A 22,508-nucleotide genomic window follows, 5' to 3' on the forward strand; every position below is an offset into this window, starting at 1 on the left:
GGAGACTTTCTAAAACAATGACGCATTTTAGTCATGTGATGCAGTCATGTGCCTAATTAAACAAAGGTAGCAGAGGGCATTACACAGCAGCTGTTTTGTTTGCTCTCAATTTTGACAGCCCTATTAAAGATTAATATCAGTTTGTACATGCTCCAGATACATTTTCTTCAAATTATTTAATTCTCACTGGCTTTTGCAACTTTGTACTTCTGTGTTACTCGCAACAACAACTCCACCTTATTGTTAGTCCATTTAAAAAACTCTGTGCTTTTCCTCGACCTGTTGCCACAATGTTTCAGAGAAAAATAAGTAAATGGCTGACAGAAATGAGGCAGGCCAAATCTTCTTGCACTTTACGCATGCGCAGCTGGAACGTAAGCGTTTTCGGCTGTTTCAATGTGGACGCACAACTCTGTGAAAACGACTGAAAATGCTAGTGTTGACGCGGAGCGTTTTCAGACGAAAAAGCAGTTTTCAAATCTATCCGGGCTAGTGTGGACGTAGCCTGTAACTGTTGTGTGGAATTCTTCAGATCAGCCTTTAGCATAGGACTGCATAGGATGCAGTGTGCTGATATTCAGGTGCATCTGTAAGGGAAATGGGTAATAAAAAGATATTGTAAAACTTGGAAACATCTCTGCGTGATCTCTAACAAGACAAAAAGAATTGGAGAGCGAGACCGCGTTGTCTCTTTAACAGCTTCTTCCTAACCTCTCTTGTCTTTGTATTTCTCTTTCCTATCCCAGAGTCCTGCCTGTTCTGATTATAATAACTTAAACGTAAAAGAAAATAAATTAATAATAAAGATTAAGTTCAATTCAATTTTATTTATATAGTGCCAAATCACAACAACAGTCGCGTCAGGGCACTTTATATTGTAAGATAGACCCTACAATAATACATACAGAGAAAAACCCAACAATCATATGACCCCCTATAAGCAAGCACTTTGGCGACAGTGGGAAGGAAAAACTCCCTTTTAAGAGATGTAGGGTTGATTCTTGATTGTAGAAGACTCTTATTTCACAATAATTAAGATTTTCAATATAATGTAAATATATTCAGCAGCAGAACGACAATCAGAAAAATGAGAAACAAACATCCTTCATTTGAACTTTGTCATATAGTTCAGGAAAATAGAAAGAAAACAATTGTTTTTGTAACTGTGTTCTATAAATATTTTCTGTCAATGATTCTTGGAATACTGTTTAAACCATGTATTAAAATCACAGCCTCCACAGAGAGGACCCTCTGTTTGAACAATCGCCTCGTGTTTCTCTCACTTTAAATCTGGAAAAACTGTTTTGCATGTCACACTGTATCAATTATGCATCACTGAAAAAACTGTAGTAATAGTCCTGGTAAAGCATACAGATTTCACTCTCAGCATTACCAGTAAAGCTTTGTTTTGTGTCAGTGGAAGAGGAAAGAAGCCATTTGCCCTTGAAACCCCCACACACATACACAGTAATGCTGTCCGTGTTTCGAGCTCATAAGACAGTTCCAGCTGTGGTGTTTGCACTCTTGTGGGAGGCATCATGGAGAGAACTGTGGTGCAAATCGCTCTCTTTGGGCTGCTGCTGGCTTTGGCCTTTACACTGCCAAACAAGGTAAGGTTATAATACATAAAAGGGATACAGCACCACTTCAAGAGAACAGAATCTTTCTGTTTTCATCTTACCAATGCCACTGATGTTTCAGTTTAACAGATCTCTCAAAGATATCTGAGATGACTCTCATTTTGTCTCTGTGTGTTTCTTAACATCTTTTTGTTAATTGAACACCGAGCTCTTGAAGATTCTCTTGATTCTGTGTCGTCTGTGCTTGCTTTTCATATGTGTCACATGTGAGTGCATGCGTATGGTCTTGTATTAGAAATGTTGTGAAGAGTTTACACATTAATACTAGCAGTCACACTTCAAATTAGAAATGAAACTAACATACAGATTGGGGTTATAATTGTTTTGTTTAGTGTTAGGTTAAGGCAAAATTGGATCTGTTCCATTAAGTTAATTATTCTCATCCATTTAAAAAAAACAAAAAAAAAACATGTAACACTGTAATGTTTGTTGGACTTTGGAAAATTCTGTTTACACAGTCAGAGTCTAGGAGATTAACCCCCCTTCTCATGTGAAAAACTGTCATGCCCTGAGTGCGAGGAGTGTGAGGAAAAAGGCAGACATACAGAGGCTAATAAGATGAATGGAACAAAAGGAAAACAATGGGGTCCAAAAACAGTTTTCATCTTCGCCCAGCCATGGGCCAAGACAGGGGGGTCATGGCAATTCCAGGGAGTTGCCTAGGCCAGGGGGGAACTAAAAGTGAGCTGTTTATTTAGGTTATTGCAAAAATACAACACTAAAGCATAAAGTGAAAAAGGAAGCTGAAAATAAATAAATAAATGCATATATATACATATATACATACAGTGGGATGCAAAAGTTTGGGCAACCTTGTTAATAGTCATTATTTTCCTGTATAAATCATTGGTTGTTACAATAAAAAATGTCAGTTAAGTATGTCATATAGGAGACACACACAAAAGAATGTAAAAAGTGAATGTAAACATTAAACATACCAAGGATTAAACAGATAATTCAAAAAAAGAAAACCTCAAAGTCCAAAAAACTCAAAACACCTGGCAATGAACCAGTGAAATCAGTCAATGACATCAGGGCCATAGTAATAGTTAAAACTAGAGGAAAAATAAAAAGAATGGGGTGTTACTGCAGCTAAACCAATTAGATTTCACTGATGTCATCCACCAACACATTGTTTTTCAAATACATCTGACCTTTGGCCAACCAATAAGATCACCCAAGCCAGTTTTTTAAAAATGTGCCTCCTGTGTTTGCTCAGGATGACTGGGACATCTACAGCTTTCACATCAACTCCACAGTGACCAGTCGTTATGCCACCACTGTCATCACAAGCCGTGTGGCCAATCGTATGGACGAGTCAAAGGAAATTGAATTTCATGTTCGGATCCCCAAGAATGCCTTCATCAGTAAATTTCGAATGTGTGTGAAGTTAAAATAATGTGTAACCATTCAGAGACTTTTGCAAATAAAGAATTCTACAATAAAAAACAAATAACAGGTTACTCAGTAGTGTGTGCATTTACACCAGGGCTTTTCTTGGTCCTCTTCAGGTTTATCGATGGCCAGGTTTATGATGGTGTTGTGAAAGCTAAGGAGCAAGCTCAGCAGCAGTACTCTGAAGCTGTGTCCCGTGGTGAAAGTGCTGGACTTGTCAGGTATATTAAATTCATTCATTTATAATTTCACATATAAAAATCTGTCACACAAAACAAGTTGTTTTGTTTCTCTGTCTCATATTTTCTTGCAAACTCTATTCTTCTGCATCTTTGTTTGTTTAAAATTATTTAAACAAATATTTTCTCAGTGGCAAAATATCTCTTTAGTTAATTTACTCAAAACTCATGTTCTCATTTTAGCAATAACCTCCTATAAAATGTAATTTAGTGAAATGATTATTGTTTCTGCTATAGTTCTGTAGGGAGGACACTGGAGGAATTTAAGACCTCTGTAACTGTGGCTGCTCACAAAAAGGTCACTTTTGAACTCACATATGAGGAACTGATGAAACGCACTCATGGCAAGTACGAGCTGCAAATTCATGCTCGACCCACACAGCCTGTCAGTGACTTCAAGGTGATTGTCTTGTTGGTATCTGTTCATTATTTTTTTTGGAAAACAATGCTGAAATAACAGCGCACATGATGAGATCTTTTGATTTGTTCTATTTTACTTGATACCAGGTGGATGTGTACATTCACGAGGAAGCTGGCATCAGTTTCATCGATGTGAAAGGAGGCCTAAGCACCAAAGCCCTCGCTAATGCCATCACCAAAACACATGCAGATAAACAGGTACAGAAATTTTTCAGTTCTAAAATTGTAAAAAAAAAAACATGAGTGTTCTCACAACACACAGTTTGAAATAAGTTTGGTCACACAACATAGAACTGAGCATATGATTGCTGAAAATTCTCATACACATGTGGATGTGCTCATTGATGATTAGTTTGATTATGTTCACTTTGGACAAAACTGCCTTGCTTTTTGTGTGGAGCCAAACATGGTCAATATACATAAGGCTACTTTCAACTACTTACCTGAAAAAGTTGTCTCAGGAGCCATTTGTATTCAGAAAGTGAAAAGGTCAGTTCTTAATGCTGTTTCAGGCAGTTTGTAATTGCCCAAAAGCTGTTGTCACCGTACAGTCCGCTGTTTACCACCTGTTATACACAGAGTTGATTGGCTGAGTGGTATTGACACACATTCAATTGTCTAGTGTGTTTTCAAAACCTGGACCATGGTCTACCTGTTAGTGACCTCTGGTTTAAAGTTTTGGTACTTGAATACATATCTGTAGGTTAGGCTTCTCCAACACTCTTTGTATGTAAAGTCATGTGGTGTTTATTTGCGATAAATTAGTAATGGTGCATTCACACTGAATGCGATAGAAGCAACCAAAAAGCGTCACATGCCCCTAGCTGGTCCTTGCACATTCGTACCTCGAAGCGCGTCCAAAGTCGCGCTTTAAAATATGCAATTTTCACGTGCGTGAAATGGAAATGTGCGAGGAAGTGTCAGACGGTATGTTTGCAAGATGGCAGCTGTTGATCTAGCGTTTGAAGAGAGAGTCTCCCTTCCCTATCTTCTGTGGAGAGCAGAGCAGCGGCGTAAAGGACGTCCTCACCGTACCTGGGTCCGTCAGGTCCTCCACAAGCGTGAGCAGTTCGGTGATTTTCACCAGTTGCTCCAGGAGCTGCATCTGGATGACGGCCGCTTTCAGCGGTACCAACGTCTGTCCCTCACTCAGTTTGAGGAGCTGCTGTCCTGCGTCGGTCCAAGCATTCTGCCTAGACACCAACTACAGGCGCTCAATCCCACCTGCAGAGCGCCAGTCCATCTCTCTGCGGTTAGTAAAAGTTTATAATATGTGAGCGGCGTGGGACGTGCTGTGGTGAATCCATCAGGCCTGGGTGTCCAGGTGAGGAAGCTGTTTATGGCTCACTTCTCGACAGAGAGAGCGGGGCCTTTGCAGCCACAACGGCTCTTTTAAGAGTTACCCACAAACCTCTTAAGAGCTTTCCTGTCTAAATAGTTTAACCTCTTTCTAATGTTTAATTATTTTTTATTCCTGTCTCTGTATATAAAACAGCTGGTGTCATGCAGCTCGGGGTGATTAGCCACGGTGTTTATCAGTATCCATGTCCTGTTGATGCTTTGACACCATTCACTCAGTCACAGCATCACTGACACTCGTCACCTGATTGGTTGTTGTGGCGCGACTTGACGCTGTAGTTCAGATTTTTCCAACTTGAGCGGCAGATGCGATAAGCACGAATGACCAAAATGCACAACATAAAATGCAGCGCATATTTTACTTTGCGCTTCAAACGCATCAGTCGCGCTAATTGTTCGAAAGCATTTTTGCAACGGAAATCTGCTTCTGATTTTTCACGGAACCCGCAGTCGCGCTTCATTGCGCTCCTCCATTGATTTTACATTTAAACTTCACTCTTTGGTTGCTTCTATTGCGTTCGGTGTGTACGCACCATAATTCTGGCAATGTTTCATTAAAAATTTTCACCAAACAAAATAGCAGACGAAAACGGAAAGCAGAAAATAAAATCACTGACATCGCTCTCTTTGAAGTTTCTAAACTCTGTGATTCACTCTGTTTCCAGGCGTGGGTATATTTCTATCCAACAGTCGACCAACAGAAAATGTGTGACAGCTGTGGAGATCAGGGTATGAATGGAGATCTGGTTATTGTTTATGATGTTAACAGGGATAATGGACTGGGACACATCAAGGTAAACCCTGGTCTTTTAGCAACACAAACCATATGATTTGGGCTATAAAGCTTCTTGAATAATCCTATAACCAATCAAGTTTTTTTTTTTTAACCAACTCCACCTTAGAAATCTGACAGGTACTTTGTTCATCATTTTGCACCATCTGATCTTCCTCGGATACCAAAAAATGTCGTCTTTGTTATTGATCAAAGTGGCTCAATGCATGGCAGAAAAATTGAGCAGGTAAAGTATTTGAAGGGTCTCTTGCATATATTATATTGCTTTATACTTTTTTTTTTCTTTTTTTGTAAATTTTAACTAACAAAAATGTGTGTAAATTATGTTTTCTTACCCAGACTAGAATTGCATTAGTCCACATTCTGAATGATCTGGCAGAAGATGATTACTTTGGTCTGATCACTTTTGATGACAGGATTTCTTACTGGAAGCGGGAACTCGTTCAGGCCAACAGCAAAAACCTGGAAAGTGCGAAAAACTTTGCACGCAATATTCAAGAGAGAGGATGTGAGATCTTACACTGAATACATATTTTGGAATATAGGGCTGGGCCATATGGCACAAAATCCATATTGCCGTATAATTTGAAGCATGTGCAGTAACAATATATATCGCTATATATTCTTTTCTTCTGTATACCGTATTTTCCGTACTATAAGGCGCACTTAAAATCCTTTAATTTTCTCACAAATTGGCAGTGTGCCTTATAATCCGGTGCGCCTTATATATGAATTCTGGTTGTGCTTGCTGACCTCAAACCAATTTTATGTGGTACATGATGCTCAAAAATCTGCCAAAAAATGTTTTAGTACGACTTTGGTAAACTATGAAGCCGCACTGCTTGATGGATTGTTGGAGCATTACAGCTACTGTAGTCTGGAGCCTCACGGAGTAATCTGGGTCAAAAACTGTTCACTTCAGGTCCCAAAGTCAAACAAACACTGCGGCATCACTGGGAGTTAAAAAATTCTTTCATTTTTAATAAAATCATCAGCGTTGCTGCTTTACCAGGTGTAACACTTAAGTTTAACATCTAGGCATCCATGAAAACAGAATCTATTCAGTTTAATGGAGTTAGAAGTTAGCAAGTAATTATCTTACTAGTTTCCACCTAAACATGATATAGCATGTTCTGACTGAGAGATTTCTGAAAAAATTAAAACGTACAGCTCTGCTATCACTTCCAACATAAAGGAAAACACAAAACTAAACAGCAGTGACTTTGTAGGGTTGCTGAAGTTGGACTAGCTGGTATATAATGATGTGGTACGTGATCGCTAGCGACACAGCTTTGTTAGCATAACATAAACACAGTGAAGCTGGAACATGAACACTAACTTTTTTCCACTCGATAAAAGTTAACGGGAGGGTTCCTGATGGTTAGGGACAAATGCAATCGCATAGCAGGATGCTGTAACTTCAAACTTCAGTCAGGAGAACAACTGAGATAATCCAGCCCCAATACGAGGCTAGTGATTAATATACTGCAACAACATGGGAATAGAGCAGCTGCGAGAGAATTTAACATTAATAAATAAATGGTACGGAACTGGAGGAAACACAGTTTTTGGCTTTCCTCATTTTGCAAAACATGCTTCATCTCTTCGCTATTACTGTTGCCCGGCATAATTTGCAGATAATATTGTTTACAGCTGCTGTGATGCTTTTGACCAAAACAGGCGCAGCTTGATGACACCATCAACATGTGCTATCGCGGTAGAGCAAAATAGTCAAAATCTCTACCGTTGGCCAAATTCATATAGTTTTTAACATATACCGTTTATACTGGCCACCCCTATTGAAATATGAACATTTGGCCAATGAACAGTGTACTGAAACTTTTTTTGTTGATGTTGGATTTCAGCCACAGACATAAATGAAGCAGTGCTGCAAGGAGCACGTATGCTGAATGCACATAACAGAGAAGGTTCAGCATCTATCCTTATACTTCTCACAGATGGAGACCCAACCTCAGGTTATGATAAAACACATCTGTAAACAAATGTACACAAATATTTCATGAAATTGAGGTGTTAGTGAGCTTACTGTGATTAACAGTCCTGGTTTATTATAAATTATGAGACTACATTGTTTCTGAGCTGAACTGGGTATGTCTTGTGTCTTTTCAGGGGTGACAAATCTGGAGAAAATCCAGTCAAATGCAAAACAGGCAATTGCAGGCAAATTCCCACTGTACTGTCTCGGTTTTGGTTTTGATGTTAATCTAAATTTCCTGGAGAAAATGTCGTTGCAAAATAATGGTGTGGCACGACGGATTTATGAAGACTCTGATGCTGATTTACAGCTGAAGGTATTTCAATTATATATACTCTTTTATTGTGATTTGAAACTCCTGAGAATTGAAAGAAAAAATATGAGCATGATTTGTATGACTTCCACACTGTATGTCAACAGGGTTTCTATGAAGAGGTGGCCACACCTCTACTGACAGATGTGACAATGATCTATGTGGGTGGGATCAATCTAACCCAGACTAACTTCAGTCAGTATTATAATGGTTCTGAGATTGTGGTGGCCGGACAGATCACAGATAATAACATTGAAACCTTCACTCCTCAAGTTGTGGCCATTTCAGTAAGAATCAATCCACAAGACTCAGCAGGCATACTCTTCTTAAACCGTTTTGTAGGTCAACAGGAATTACACTGCATTTAAATTGTTACAGAGTAATAGAAGAATAATATTCTCAAATCCAAATGAAACTGTGGAATCCACTGGAACAGTATCTGATGACCATATCCAGAGGGTTTGGGCGTACCTCACAGTTAAACAGCTTCTAGACAAAGAGTGAGTATAATACTGTATATGTCATCTTTCCTCATGTGATCAAAACTTCAGCTTTCAAAAATGTGGCAGCATAAATGAAATTAATTAATTGTTGAATGCACAGCAAATTGAACACATTGAGGAAAAAAACCTGCAGAATTTCACTGAGCTTAAGATAACATCTTTAAATGTTAATAAAAAAGTGCGCTCTTCTGGACAGAGACCTCCAATGTTGTTCCTGGATCTGATGGAGCCACTCGCCTAGCTTATGAGCCACACCTAGTACTCCAATTACCACTGGGAATACTGTTACTTTCACCCTCCACATCTTCTCAAAATCTTCTCTAAGCCCTTGGTATTTCTCAAGCTTCTCATGTTTATTCTTCCTGATGCTGCTGTCATTCAGAACCGCTATATCTGTCATTACGACTGTCTTGTTCTGTTTGAAGAACCACCACTATGTCTACCACCACCGTCCGTTTGGTTAGCCATCACTATTTTGTCCTACAAGATATTAGCTCAGTCATTCTCCACCATCCTTGGGTGCCTCTCCCATTTTGACCTCAGGACCTCTAGGCCATATTTGGCACAGATGTACACTATGCCAGCCACTTGGTTATGGAGTTCCATATATGGCCTGCCTGCTAGTATCTTACACCCTGCTGTTATGTGCTAGATTGTCTCAGGGGCATTTTTACATATCCTGCACCTGAGGTCTTGCCTGGTGTAATCGACCCCAACCTCAATGGATCCTGTGCTCAGAGCTTATTCCTGTGCTGCCATGATTAGTGCCTCTGTGCTGTCTTTCAGTCCAGTTTTGTCCAGCCACTGGTAGGATTTTTGGTTATCAGCCACCTCCTCTATTTGCTGGTGGTACATACCGTGCACGTTCCACCTCTTTCCATGATGGTTCGTCCTCTTCCTCCTCTTTCTTGGGTTTCTGCTGCCTGAGGTAATCACTGATCACGTGTTCGGTTGGGGCCATATACCTGATGTATTTGTGGAGGTTTGATGTCTCATCCTGGATTGTGGTGCTGACACTGCTAGACTTGGGGTGAAACAATCCATGTATGGTAAGGAGCTTCCTCATTGTGAGGTCAGTGGCTTCTATCTCCTTCTTTGGCCAGCTTATTATCCCAGCAGGGTACCTAATCATGGGCCGAGCATAGGTGTTGATAGCCCGGATCTTGTTCTTACCATTCAGCTGACTCCCCAGGACTTGCCTAACCTTTGGCAGGTACTTGGTGGTTGCAGCTTGCGTAGTGCCCTCTTCATGGTTCCCATTTGCCTGTGGGATCCCCAGGTACTTGTAGCTGTCCTCTATGTCTGCAAGATTGCATTCTGGTAGTTTGATCCCATCAGATCTGACTACTTTTCCTCTCTTTGTTATGATCGGAGTACACTTCTCCATTCTGATATCATTGCTTTATATCCTGGTGGTGTGGATTAGTGAATCGATGTCACTTCCACTCTTGGCATTCATCTTGATCTCATCCATATACAGGAGGTGGCTGATTGCTCCATTCCATATTCCATATCTGTACCCAGGGTTGCTGATGATTTCACTGAGGGGTTTCAGGCCTATCCAGAACAGCAGTGCGGACAGAGCATCTCCTTGGTAGATCCTGCACTGCGCTATGGGCTTGAAGTTGGCCTCTAGTGATGTACGCCACAGTAACTGATGAAGGCTCTTAGGGTCCTGTTGATCTTGTATAGTTCTAGGCATTCCAGGATCCAGGCGTGGGGCATTGAGTCACAGGCCTTCATGTAATCAATCCAGCCAGTGCACAGGTTGGTCACCCTAGTCTTGTAATCTCAACTGCCTGCTCAGTCTACCAGTAGGTGGTTTTTTGCGACTCTGGTATTCTTGCCAATTCCTTTCTGTGCCCCACTCATGAGTCATGTGCCTAGTCATCTTAGCTGCTATGATGCCTGACAGGAGCTTCCATTTGGTACTGAGGCAGTTTATTGGTCAGTAGTTGGATGGGACCAGCCCTTTTGGGTGGTCCTTGGGCATCAGGACTGTCCGGCCTTCAGTTAGCCATTCTGGGTGTGTCTCATTGACTCGCAGCTGGTTCATTTGTGCTGCCAGATGCTTCTAGAGTGCAGTCACCTTCTTCAGTCAGTAGACGTGAACAATTTCAGGCCCTGGTGCTGTCCAATTCTTCATACTGAAGACCCTTTCTTGGATGTCTACTACTGTAATCGTTACTGGTCCCTGTTGAGGGAGGTTGCTGTTTTTGCTCTTAGGTCCACTAGCCAGTGAGCATTCCTGTTACAGGTTGCATTCTTTTATATTAGATTGCAGTATTCCAGTATTGCACCGTCTCCAGCCTTGGTGGTGCTGTTCTCATATTGTTCCCCTGCCACTGAGAGTACACCATGGCTGGTTCTGTCGAGAACAGCTGGTTTATTCTCCTGCCTTCTATCTCTCTGGTGTATCTCTTCAAGCAGATGGACAAAAGTTGGCATTGGCAGTCTCCAAGACCTCAGGTATGGACAGCTTGCTGTACTTCCTAGGCACCATCTTCATTGCACCTTTTGGCAGATTCAAAAGTTGGCTAAAAAATAAAGCTCTGACTTGTATTATGAGTATGAGTCTGTGGTCTGGGAGAGAGTCCTGTAACTCTCTGTCTGCAAAATATAGTATATAATGACCAATGTTGGGCAAATAATTATATAGTTACTTCTTCAAAAAAGTAACTGAGTTATGCAAACAACAAAGTTTTTTGTAGCTGTTTACCTAAAAATGCAGCCAAGGTGTGTTTTTAAATAATGACTATGAGATAAAGGAGAACAACAGTCTGATACCTGCATGCCTGACAACAGGAGATGTATCACTCCTGTAACACACCTGTAACATTCAGCAGTCGCCTCATTGTTCTGACACACACAACAAAGCTATTGACTACACTACACACTAACTACACAAGATTTGCGCTAAACGTGGCAAATCTCTCATATCTCGAACCACCACCGTCACTCAAAAACTTCCCCCCTCCCTAAACAACTAAATGCCATGTTGCCATATCATTTTTTTGATTGGTCGACATGGTACATTTTTCGACCAATAGGAAAGGGTGGGGGTTTTTTTTGGTTTTGTTTTTGCTCACAGGCAGAGAGTGCTTTCGAACATTTTCCTTATAAAACGCCGTTTTTACCATTTCTTCCCATAGTAAATATAAACAACAATAGAATTCAGGAAGAAAACCAAACATTGCATGTATTTTTATCATAACTCTGGTTTTACGTGGCCTATCAACGCAATTTAAAAACTGGTATAAAGTCCACACTTTTTCCGTCAATTGTTCCATCTGTCCTGCTCACATCTCCAATGGTTGTACACGTTGTCATTAACATGGCTTCACTCCTCATCAGCCAGCCGCTTTGCTGGTTAAAACACCGGTGTCAGCACATAAGGATGCTGTCACAGCCTGTTAACGACGTTGATAAGCTGCATATATACGAATGTGAATTGCATCATTGGCTGGACTATGGGATAAGGTGGTATCGTTCTAATCCCATACGGGAGCAGCTAGTCACTTACTGACTAACACTGCAAAACAGAATTGTTAAAGTATTAATTGAATTTAAATTCAGGTTAGATTTTTTTGTGCGCAACACAGATTTTCTGTGTGTAGAGACCGTGCCAGCAGTGCGCAATTGCGCACACGCGCAGCTTAGCGAGAACATTGGGGGTGAAGATATCTCCCCCCCGAACTGTCATCTTGCCTTCCCCTTGCAGTAGCATGTGTTTTGCACCTCATCAATCTCTAGCCATGAGATCAATCCCTTCTTTCAAATGTTGGAACGCTGAGCTTCTAGTTGTTTCGCCATCAAAGTGGACGCTGGGTATTGAAGATTCCATAGGTCCCTCATCCTATTCATGTAACTCCTTCCACTGGGGTTACTTGCGTAGTAGCATTCCAACAGCGCCATATTTTAATCTCTTGCCCACTGATGCCGTCTTGTTCCAGTAGCACACTTTTCATCAGGGTGCCCTAGTTCATCAACACCTGACATGGACCATGTTAATCTGGGCGACGTCCAAACCAGTATGGCTTTATATTTATCTCTCTCACTCATATCTGCAGTAGGCTTGGTTAGCATTGGGGGTCTAGCCTAGGAAAGCCTAAGACTAACCCTAACCCAGCTGAGTGTTAACTTTGTAAAAAGTTAACAATCTATAATTAAAGCCAAAACAAAACCAATGAGTTCAAAACAATCACTGAACCCATTGGTGACACAACTCTTCTGATATCAGTTCTCCAGTTTATCTTGCACGAGATAGTGTATTATTTGATCTGTTTTACCTATGTTTTTAATTAGCATTATCTTTCAGGTTTCTAAAGATGCATCCCATACAGCAGTGCCTTTAAAAGATTAGAGACTAGCTGGGAATATTTTCAAATTATATGAATTAATTTAAAAACAAATGACTTAATCATATTCCACTTCTAAGTCAACCATCATATTTATTTGATACATTGTGGCACAGACTTCAGTTATCTGGACCCGAGAAAGAGAAAGTGAAGAAGGAGGCTTTGGAGCTGTCACTGAAGTACAGTTTTGTGACCCCTCTCACATCCATGGTGGTCACAAAACCCCTGGGAGAGACCACTGATCTGCTTCATAAGCCAAAGGAAGGCGAAACATCACAAACAAGGCCGCTCTCTAGAGGCCATCCCATTTTAAGACAACCTACTGGTGCTAGTGGAAGGGGTCGTGGTATTTTTCCTGGTCTGCAGTACAGAAAAAACGTTCGTTATGGAAGTTTCCCCCCTGACTTGTCTGGTGAGTAACACAGTACATTTGACTATCACCTAATTTAGATATTTAAATAGTCTTTCACCATTCCTAAAAACATTAACAGTGTATTAACATAATTTAAATTGATTAATTCATTTATTTGTTTGTATGTAGAGGAGGTGGCTTACAATTGCTCCATTTTGTTGTTGCTATCTGTAGCCAATCTTGTTAATGATCTAGCTGAGGGGGTTCACAGGCAAATGCAGAACTGTATTGTAGTTTTTAATCCTGTACTTAACAGTGATTTTTGCTGTTTCGTCTGGTCTTTCAGTCTTATGTGGCTGCCTCTATCAGTCGCTGTTCTTCTGCATTTCTAGGCTCCACTCATGTATTGAGCCATACGCATGTTCATCTTAGCCGCTGACACAACTGACACAACTGACACAACTGATACAGTTAAGTTCATAGGTGTTTATTAGTGAGCCATCTATCCATCCATCTTCTTCCACCATCTTCCTTAACCATTGATCCTTTAAAAAAATGTACTACACCCTACCACAGTGGATAATGGCTGAAGTGCAGAGGTTCAGCTTCAATTCAAGAGATTTAACACAATAACTACTTTGATTGTTTAGGAATTAATGACTGTCTTTTTTCTTTTTTTTCCCCTTTCTTTTTCTCTTCAGTATCCAGGGACAGTGACTTGTTCGATTTAGAAGCAGGTATAGTTCATTTTGATATAGGTAAAACATGTCAAACAGTTAATGTAGTGAAACTGATTTCTGTTAGACAGAAAATAACACTTTAACAATTGACTCATACATACAATAAGCAGTTGTGGTGACCAACTAGTAACTTAGAGGTTATAAGTGGAACACCTTAACTGTGCAACACGATCTTTTGATCACTAATTTCAATCACAAGGCAGCTTAACAGGTTCGTTAGTAGGAGGCAGATTGTCTTCAAACAGTTACACTCAGACTAAATGAATTACTCACAAACAGACTGGCAGTGGTTACCAGTCTAATTGGTAAAGACACCGATTTTGCATGTTCGCCCCATGTTTACATGGTTTCTCTCTGGTTACTCGGACGTCTTCCCATAGTCCAAAGAGAAGCAATTGCTGGGGTTATATGGTGGTTCTAAATTGCCCATGGTAGGTGTAAATTTGAATGCAAATTGCCTCTCTTTGTTAGTCCTGCATCACATATATAGATCACTACACATGATGGTGTAAAACCTGCAAGTGTCACGGTTGTTAAAGAGTGGACTCAGGCGCGGAGTTCAGAAATAAAGACAGTGCATTTATTTACAGTGCAGCAAGGTGACAACAGTTCAAATGTGCAACAATAGTGATAGTGCGTCCTTCCTTCCATGTAAGCTCGTGCGTTGTAGTGAGTGCCCGTCTCTCCTCCAAGTGCTTCCTTTGTGTCCATCAATCCTCCGTCAATCCCTGGGTAAATACACACACGACAGCAAAATGAGTAGGTAGATCAGACAGTACTTCAATAACACTAGCGGCTCGAAAACACTACCAGGCTTATTGCAATACTCCAGCGCTGTCTGTCGCTCAGCCACACCATTAAGTAGCCCTGCTGAAGATGGTAGTTGATTGGCAGCAGCTGGTGGTAGTGATGTGCGGATCGATCCTGAAATATTGATTCCTCTGATACCAATTGTTTATGTTCTAGAATCGATTCTCACATTAAAATATCGATATTTTAGTAATTTAGAGTAAATTTGTAGTTTATCATTAACAGGAACAAAGTGGAAAGAAACTATAACATTCGGATTGTCTACATTCAAAGGAACTACTTCCTCTTCCGCCTTTCATAGTCATGTGCGAAATAAGGCTGTATAAATGTCTCGCAGCCCCTTGGCGTGCGCACTCGCAACAATGGCTGAGCGTAATTGGAGTCATGTGCGGACGTATTTTACCTCCACAAACATCCGAGACGTGGTTTGCGATACATGTGGCAAAAAAGTGCTCCAAGAGTGAGGTGTTGTGGCCATACTAGGGACACATTCAAAAGGGCAGTTGGGGGGGGATAAATACATTTTACAGGGTTTATTTATCAGATAAAATATGTTAAATGTCACCGTTATTATTGGTCGGGGGTGTCCAAATTAAGAGGCTGCTTCCACCTGAGGACTCGGCCTTCGCGGTCTAAAGAAAGCCGGGTAGTACGGCACGAGCTCCCTCGGTGGAGTGAAACTCTGCCATCTGCTCCTTGCTATCTAAAATATAACCGGGCACTGACGTGAACTCTCGACCGTCTCACACTTCTGTTTAATCAGTTTTCTGTTTGACGTTTATTCAGCTGTGTGAAAACTCCGGAGGAACCCTCCCGAGGGATTAATAAAGTTAGGAGATTTTCGGGAGGGGCACTGAAATTCGGGATTCTCCCGGAAAAATCGAGAGGGTTGGCATGTATGGTTGTGGCAACACCACTAACCTTGTCAAACACCTAAGAGTAAATCATATCACAGAATATGACAAGCGTATGTTGAGGCGAACTGAAGAGGAGGACATGGACAGGTGCTGCTAGGGCGAGATAGACGTCTCTCACGTATCGGATCAGTATCGTCGATACCACCCTGAATATTACTTGGTATCGGATCGGAAAGAAAATCAGTGGTATCACACATCACTAGCTGGTGGATTGATTGCAGGTAGTGATGGGTCGTTCGCGAACGAAATGGCTCTTAGAGCCGACTCTATGACGTGAACGACGCGAGCCGGCTCCTTATCGCGAGCCGTCACGTGGTTTTTTTTTTTTTTTTCTTTCTCTCAGCCTCTCTCTCGCACTTTTTTTTCTGCTTCACTCTGCACGCGAGCCTTGTTCTTTACGCTGGGCAGAGGGGGGAGGGGCGGTAGTTGCACTCAGTAGCACAGGAACAGAGCCAGAGGGAGAGAAAGAAAGCCAGGGACAACAACGTCACATTAGAAAGGTATAGTAATCATCCACAACTATTTTCAGTTGCAGATGATAAAGGATTCAGAAAGTTTATTCATGCGGGCCCATATGACAGAGAATATGCATGTTATTTTTGTTTTCATATTTTAATTTATATTTAATTGTGTTGTGGTTTGCAGTGTTTTGTGTTGTTTCACTTTAAATTTGTAAAAGGAAAAAGCTGAAAATTTAAATAGTTAAAAGTTGAAATGTGAATAGTTGATTTTTGTAAAAACTCCAAAACACGTAAAAACACGTACAAACTCCAAAACACGTAAAAACTCCAAAACATGTAAAAACACGTACAAACTCCGAAGCACGTAAAAACTCCAAAACATGTAAAAACACGTACAAACTCCGAAGCACGTAAAAACTCAGAAGCACATAAAAACTCAAAACACGTACAAAAGTCAAGAGAAGTGCTCCAGAATGCAGGCGCAGTGTTGAGCTTTTGTTACCTAGTGGCTACACAAGCCAGCAAGTACCAACGACCGGATTTGGTGTGTGGTAGTAACAGGTAAATGAACATTGTTTTTAAATTATTTGAATATATATGAGTGCCTGTGTATAAATACACAAACATGCTTTCAATTGTGTAATTTAAGTGATCTAGTAGCTCTGCTTTGGAAGTTCAGTTCATGCTAGAAATGTGTTTTGGAGTTTGTACGTGTTTTGTCTCTAGGGGCCACCGCATATATTTATATATAAACATATATAAATAAAACCACTTTTTTTACGTTAGTAATTCCTTTTGTGCATAATTTAATATTATTGTTAATAATAAATTAATTAAAGCAACAAAACAACCTGAAGAGCCGGTTCGGAGCCGAAAGAGCCGGCTCTTTTTAGTGAGCCGAACTGAAAGAGCCGGATCTCTAAAAAGAGCCGGAAATCCCATCACTAATTGCAGGTGCGGCAGCTCCGGGCGACAGCACTTCCGGGTCGGAGGTAGCCTGTTGCTAGGTTACCTCCTAACACATGACAACGGAGCCGGAGGGGAAGACAGGGCGATAGGAGAGACACACATACACACGCACATAAATGTACACACTGGCAGGTCGACCGGTCAGGGCGCCGTTAGATCTGACAGCAAGTCATTACTGCCTGAGCCACCTCGTAAGCCCCGACACCCCACTTCCACTGGGCATACTAAGGCATTACAGCCAGCTTCCCTATACTTAGCCGCCAGGTCAGAGTACTCAAATAGGTTCTTCTCTTCGGCACCCTCAAAGCCTGCCTCCCACGGGATTGTCAGCTCAAAAGGAATTATCTTGCAAGCCTAATGCTTGCAAAATACACCGACATTAGACAAAGACTATCAAAATAAAACAGGAAGCATGACATCACGTAGACGCAGACTATGTGATGAAACATGACAGACTCTGGAACAGAGGAAATACAAAAGCACTAGATGTGAGACACAGGGAAAAAGCACAGGGAAAACATGAGAACAGAGACTAAACACATGCTGAGATAAACACTAAGATATAGAGATTAAGATCACTAAGAACTAAAGAAACCCAAAAACATGAACAGCAATAATCAAAGAATATAATTCCAGAAGCTGAAACACAAATACTGGGTATACGACCCAGTAACGTGACAGCTATAATGTGGGTGCATTATGACCCGCAAGACTTCAGTTCAGTGGTATTGTGGTAAACTGACTGAAAGTAATAACATTATGTTGTGATGATAATGGAGAGATGGTGTGAGTCATTTCATTTTATGAGCGTTTATATATTGCTTTGTCAATGCAGCAGGACTTAAGAGGGACGTTTTTTGCGCAGGGAGACTCAGTGTGGGGAGACACTCAAGCCTTGTACAACCTGGAGTAAGAACAGATTTAGTTATATTATATTATTATATTTAGTTATACAGCTTTATTATATTATTGGGATACATCATCATCATCATTATTATTATTATTATTATTATTATTATTATTTGTGACACATTATTATTACTATTTTGACACATATATGTTTGTGGTTTTCATGTGAGAAGTCTCCAAATGAGGGTAATTGTGCTCAGAAGAGTACAATTAAAAATTTTATAGACAATTAATAAGCCTGAGATGGAGTGGCGAGGATTGAAGTAACTACCATTATGCAAATGTATTTACAGATTATGAGGATACTGTATTCTTCCTACCTACAGCATCTGTTCCTGTGAAAACAACTGATGGTATTCTATTGCACATTGAAGTCGATAAAATATGTGAAATATTTTTCATATACTAACTCTGTGTGTTTCTAGCTCCTCTTCTCCACAGGTTTTTGTTGAAAGCTGAGAAACAAACTATTCCAGTGTGCTTTGATGTGAGAGGAGCTGTCCTCCTTAAACTTCTTCATCATCCCAGTGGAGGTCTGTATTGTTAGCTTTTAGTTAGTGACCATTTTGTTTGTAGGTTGATTTTTAGTTTCTTTGCTCTTTTGTTCCAGAGCTTTTTGTGAATGGTGAGCTTGATTCAGTTACAAACGGAGGCTTCAACAGAATTGTAATACATTTCAAAAGTGACCAGCATATTGAGATTGACACCAAAGAGGTCGCTGTACGAGATGGACAGACAGTGACACATCACACTGGGCAGAATATTACCACCGCAGGAAGGTAATTGTGCAGTATTGTCTGTATGAAACTAGATTATAAATTGTTCTGGAATATCCTTCTGCAGAGAACTAACTTGATCTATTTTATCTTTACACTTACATATAAATGAGATGTTATTAAGATGTTATTAAGTGTCAATTCTCAACTAGGTATGACCCTAGGAAAAGGTTCAGATGAGGAGCACTTTGATTATTTGGAAGGAAAAAGAATAATCTATTCAATTAGGAATTAAAATGGCAGGAGCTCACCAAATGTCACAACCCCACATCAAAGGCATTTAATAAGGAACATTTTATATAAACATGGTGCTATAAATATGTGAATAGCTTTTTTCATGTGATTACACAAAATACATCAAAAATGCATTTTACATTCACAAAAGTGGACTAAAATATTTTCAGTGATAGACACGTCTTTCTCACGTTCTCCTTCGATTTGTTGCATCTTCCAGGATGGGAAAAAAAAATCAATATTTGTTCAATAGAGTTGCAGTCTGATGGTCTGGTTCTATCTTTGAAAAGTTGCCATTGAGTCAGTTTTTTCCCCCCAGTGTAACAGTGATTGTGCGCAACAAGGAAATAGACATTGGAGCTGGAGATATGCGCCTGGTCATCTTAGTTCATGAGGAAAATGGTCAGAAATTCCTTTGGCCAGTTTTAAGACAGCATCCCTCGGCCAACAACACGCAAGGACTTTTAGGTGAGTGAAAAGGCTGATATTTTTTACCTCAATGCTGTATGCATTACTTGGGAAATACATGCTGCATTGCTCATATCAGGTTAAGGATATAATCAAAGTTTTCACCCGGTTATAGTGTTTTCTCTAAAAGTACCACCTTACTGGTCAGTTCATGTTTTGATCTTTCACTCTCTTTTTCCAGTTCTAGAGCCAGTAGTTTACGAGGAAGGACATCAAGTTCCTGTCACAAAGCTAACAATTAAAAACCAGGAGATAGATGTTACAAGGTAAATATTTCATATTTATGTCTTCATTTTCACCATATAAAAAGCTAATTTGTTTAAGATTTCCATAATTAGTCCTAAACACAAAGATATATTAACTTTTTTGGTCTCTTTTGCAGTGACAGCATTGTTGACTATAGCTTTGTCTCTCCTCTCACAATGACCTGCTGGCTTATGTCTGCTGAATCTGCCCTGCAGAGACCACTGACCGATTTTTATGTTGCACAACTTTGATTTGTATGATGGAAAATATAATTTCATGCATTCTATTAGTTTTACCAATAATTAAAAAGTCAAATTGTCTTCATGTATCTTTATCAGAACACTGTGGCTTATCACAAATGAAAAGATTGTTGTGGTAACAAAGTCCTGGTAAATACACAGGTTTGACCTGCAATGTCAACATTAAAGCTCACAAAACTGCAGGAAAAATTTTGTGTCGAAGGAGTGTTTTGTGTGTGGGGGTGTTTGTTATTGCTGGCAAAAGAGGACAGAATGTAGAGTTTGCTCTTTAAATAATAATAATAAAAAAAATATTTACACAGCAGTGCTGTCCTTGTTTGAGTTCAAAAGGCAGTTTCAGCTGCCTTGGTTGCACTCTGGTAGGAGGCATAATGGAGAGAAGTGTGGTGCAAATCACTCTCTTTGGACTGCTGCTGTCTTTGGCCTCCACACTGCCAAACAAGGTAAGATCATAATACTTAAAAAGGGCCACAGAACCACTTCAAGGATCCAAAATCTAAAGTAAAGGTAAAGTCTTTAGCTAGCTAATATACAGTAAGATCACATAATGTCATGTGCATTGAAGGAATTCAATGTCTGTTTGCATATTTACTTTATTCTTGCTCTGGGTCAAAGTCAAAAGGAAATTTGAGCAAACTTTAACAGTAAAAGCTTGGTATTTGATAATGGTATTTGTAAGTTCTAAGTTAAGGTTAAAAATGCCAAGTCCCATTAAGTAAATTTTCCTTGTCTATTCTTTTTTTAACCTTTAATATTGTAATATTATTCTGACTTTCTCTGAAACTTCTGTTTCCCAGTCGGTGTCACGGTCTGGCTGGCAGACCGTGGGGAGGTGGGGAAACAGGACCCAAACGCCGGACTCTTCAGTGCAACAGTGTTTATTTACAGAGTGGTGAAGTAAGCAACAATAAATCCCCCAGTTTCCCAGACTCCCGTGTTGTGTCTTCTTCCCAGAAAAGTCCCAGTGTAGTGCTCTCTGCTCCAGTGTCCCTGCACTCCCCGTGCTCACTGCTCCTTCTCGTCCCACATTCCTCCTGTGGGAAAACAATAGAGGCAGCCGTTACATACTTTATCCCAGCAGGCATACACTCACACTTTTTGACTATGCTAGAAGACTGACGTGAAGTCAAATGCAATAATCCAGCATTGGTGGAAGCTCCATCGCTCTTCTAAATAGCTCCCCCGACGAGCCCAGATGAGGAGCAGGTGTGTGGCAAGGACTTTAGGTGTGGCCAGACCTCAAGCCAGGCCACGCCCCTCAGGCCTGAAGGTGCTTGTAACATGGCCACAGAAAACAGCAACACACACACACACACACACACACCTGCCTACATACGGATGAGGGAGGCAGTGCAGACGACACACCAAATGATAATAATAATGACAATAATAATAATAACAACAGACATAGTCCCCACTGCCCACAGACCCCGAGTCCCCAGAGCCGGGTCCGTGACAGTCGGTCTGAGAAACCAGCTCTTTAGGGATAATGTAATGGTGTGCTACATTATTTGTTTGTGTGTTGTTAAAACTAGATGAAAAATAAAAAGAATGGGGTGTTGCTGCAGTTAAACCAATTAGAGTTCACTGATGTCATCCACCAACAAATTCTTTTTCAAGTACATCTGACCTTTGGTCAACCAATAAGATCAGCCAAGCCATTTAAAAAAAAAATGTGACTCTTGTGTTTGCTCAGGATGACTGGGACATCTACAGTTTTCACATAAACTCCACAGTGACCAGTTGTTATGCCACCACAGCCCGTTCTCACTCCCAAGGCGTAACATGCCGACGTTTTGTCACGTCCCGCAGCGTTCCTGAGGAACGCGAAAGGAGACCTTCGGCGTTCTTATGGTACGCGGCGGGTTATGGCTGAAATCCAGTGCAATGACACTCGTAATAGACGTTCTAGCCCTGTATTCCAGCCCTAAACCTAACCTTATCCCTAGCCCTAACCATAACCTTATTCCTGACCTTAAGTTTGATTGAACATGTACATTTTTTTGCACTCTGTGGGCAACTGACTCAGTGATTCAAAGGACTCAAAAAAGCCGATTCATTTTGATGAGTGACTCATTCAAACTCAATTCAGTAAAAAGAATCGAATTTACCATCACTAATTACCACAGCAGGAAGGTAATTTTGCAATATAATGACCAAGACTCATGCTCTTAGCATAAGTACAGATGTGTGACCTTATAATGTTCTGTCACTAAGAGTTACATGCCAAGATCAATAGTCTACTGTCAGCACCAACTTAGCTGACATGTCTGAAACTAGACAAAAAATTATTCTGGAACATCCATCCGCAGAGCACTAATTTGATCTACCTTATCTGGGGTTTTATCTT

At 40.5% G+C, this 22,508-nt stretch overlaps 1 protein-coding gene and 1 pseudogene across 3 annotated transcripts; one reads left to right on the forward strand and one right to left on the reverse strand.

Moving 5' to 3' along the window:
- The first annotated feature begins 1,466 nt into the window (after positions 1-1,466).
- On the forward strand, positions 1,467-20,478 carry LOC102794098 (inter-alpha-trypsin inhibitor heavy chain H3-like). 3 transcript variants are annotated; one of them, XM_006783336.3, is made up of 20 exons: positions 1,467-1,610; positions 2,860-3,020; positions 3,152-3,256; positions 3,512-3,674; positions 3,782-3,892; positions 5,719-5,847; positions 5,956-6,072; positions 6,186-6,354; positions 7,712-7,822; positions 7,977-8,158; positions 8,263-8,442; positions 8,534-8,655; positions 13,133-13,428; positions 14,070-14,105; positions 18,468-18,527; positions 18,600-18,707; positions 18,785-18,953; positions 19,504-19,652; positions 19,834-19,918; positions 20,035-20,478. In XM_006783336.3, exons 1-20 carry the CDS (start codon positions 1,539-1,541, stop codon positions 20,147-20,149), a joined length of 2,640 nt encoding a protein of 879 aa, XP_006783399.2. In that variant the 5' UTR covers positions 1,467-1,538; the 3' UTR covers positions 20,150-20,478. The 3 variants fall into 3 exon arrangements, with proteins under 3 accessions (XP_006783399.2, XP_087696915.1, XP_087696916.1); XM_087840789.1 differs by lacking the exon at positions 14,070-14,105; XM_087840790.1 differs by lacking the exons at positions 14,070-14,105; positions 18,468-18,527.
- Positions 9,139-10,132, reverse strand: LOC148102765 (uncharacterized; annotated as a pseudogene).
- Positions 20,479-22,508: the final 2,030 nt, after the last annotated feature.

Source organism: Neolamprologus brichardi, chromosome 5, assembly GCF_056152115.1.
Source record: "Neolamprologus brichardi isolate AB-2024 chromosome 5, ASM5615211v1, whole genome shotgun sequence".
NCBI classification, from domain to species: Eukaryota; Metazoa; Chordata; class Actinopteri; order Cichliformes; family Cichlidae; genus Neolamprologus; species Neolamprologus brichardi.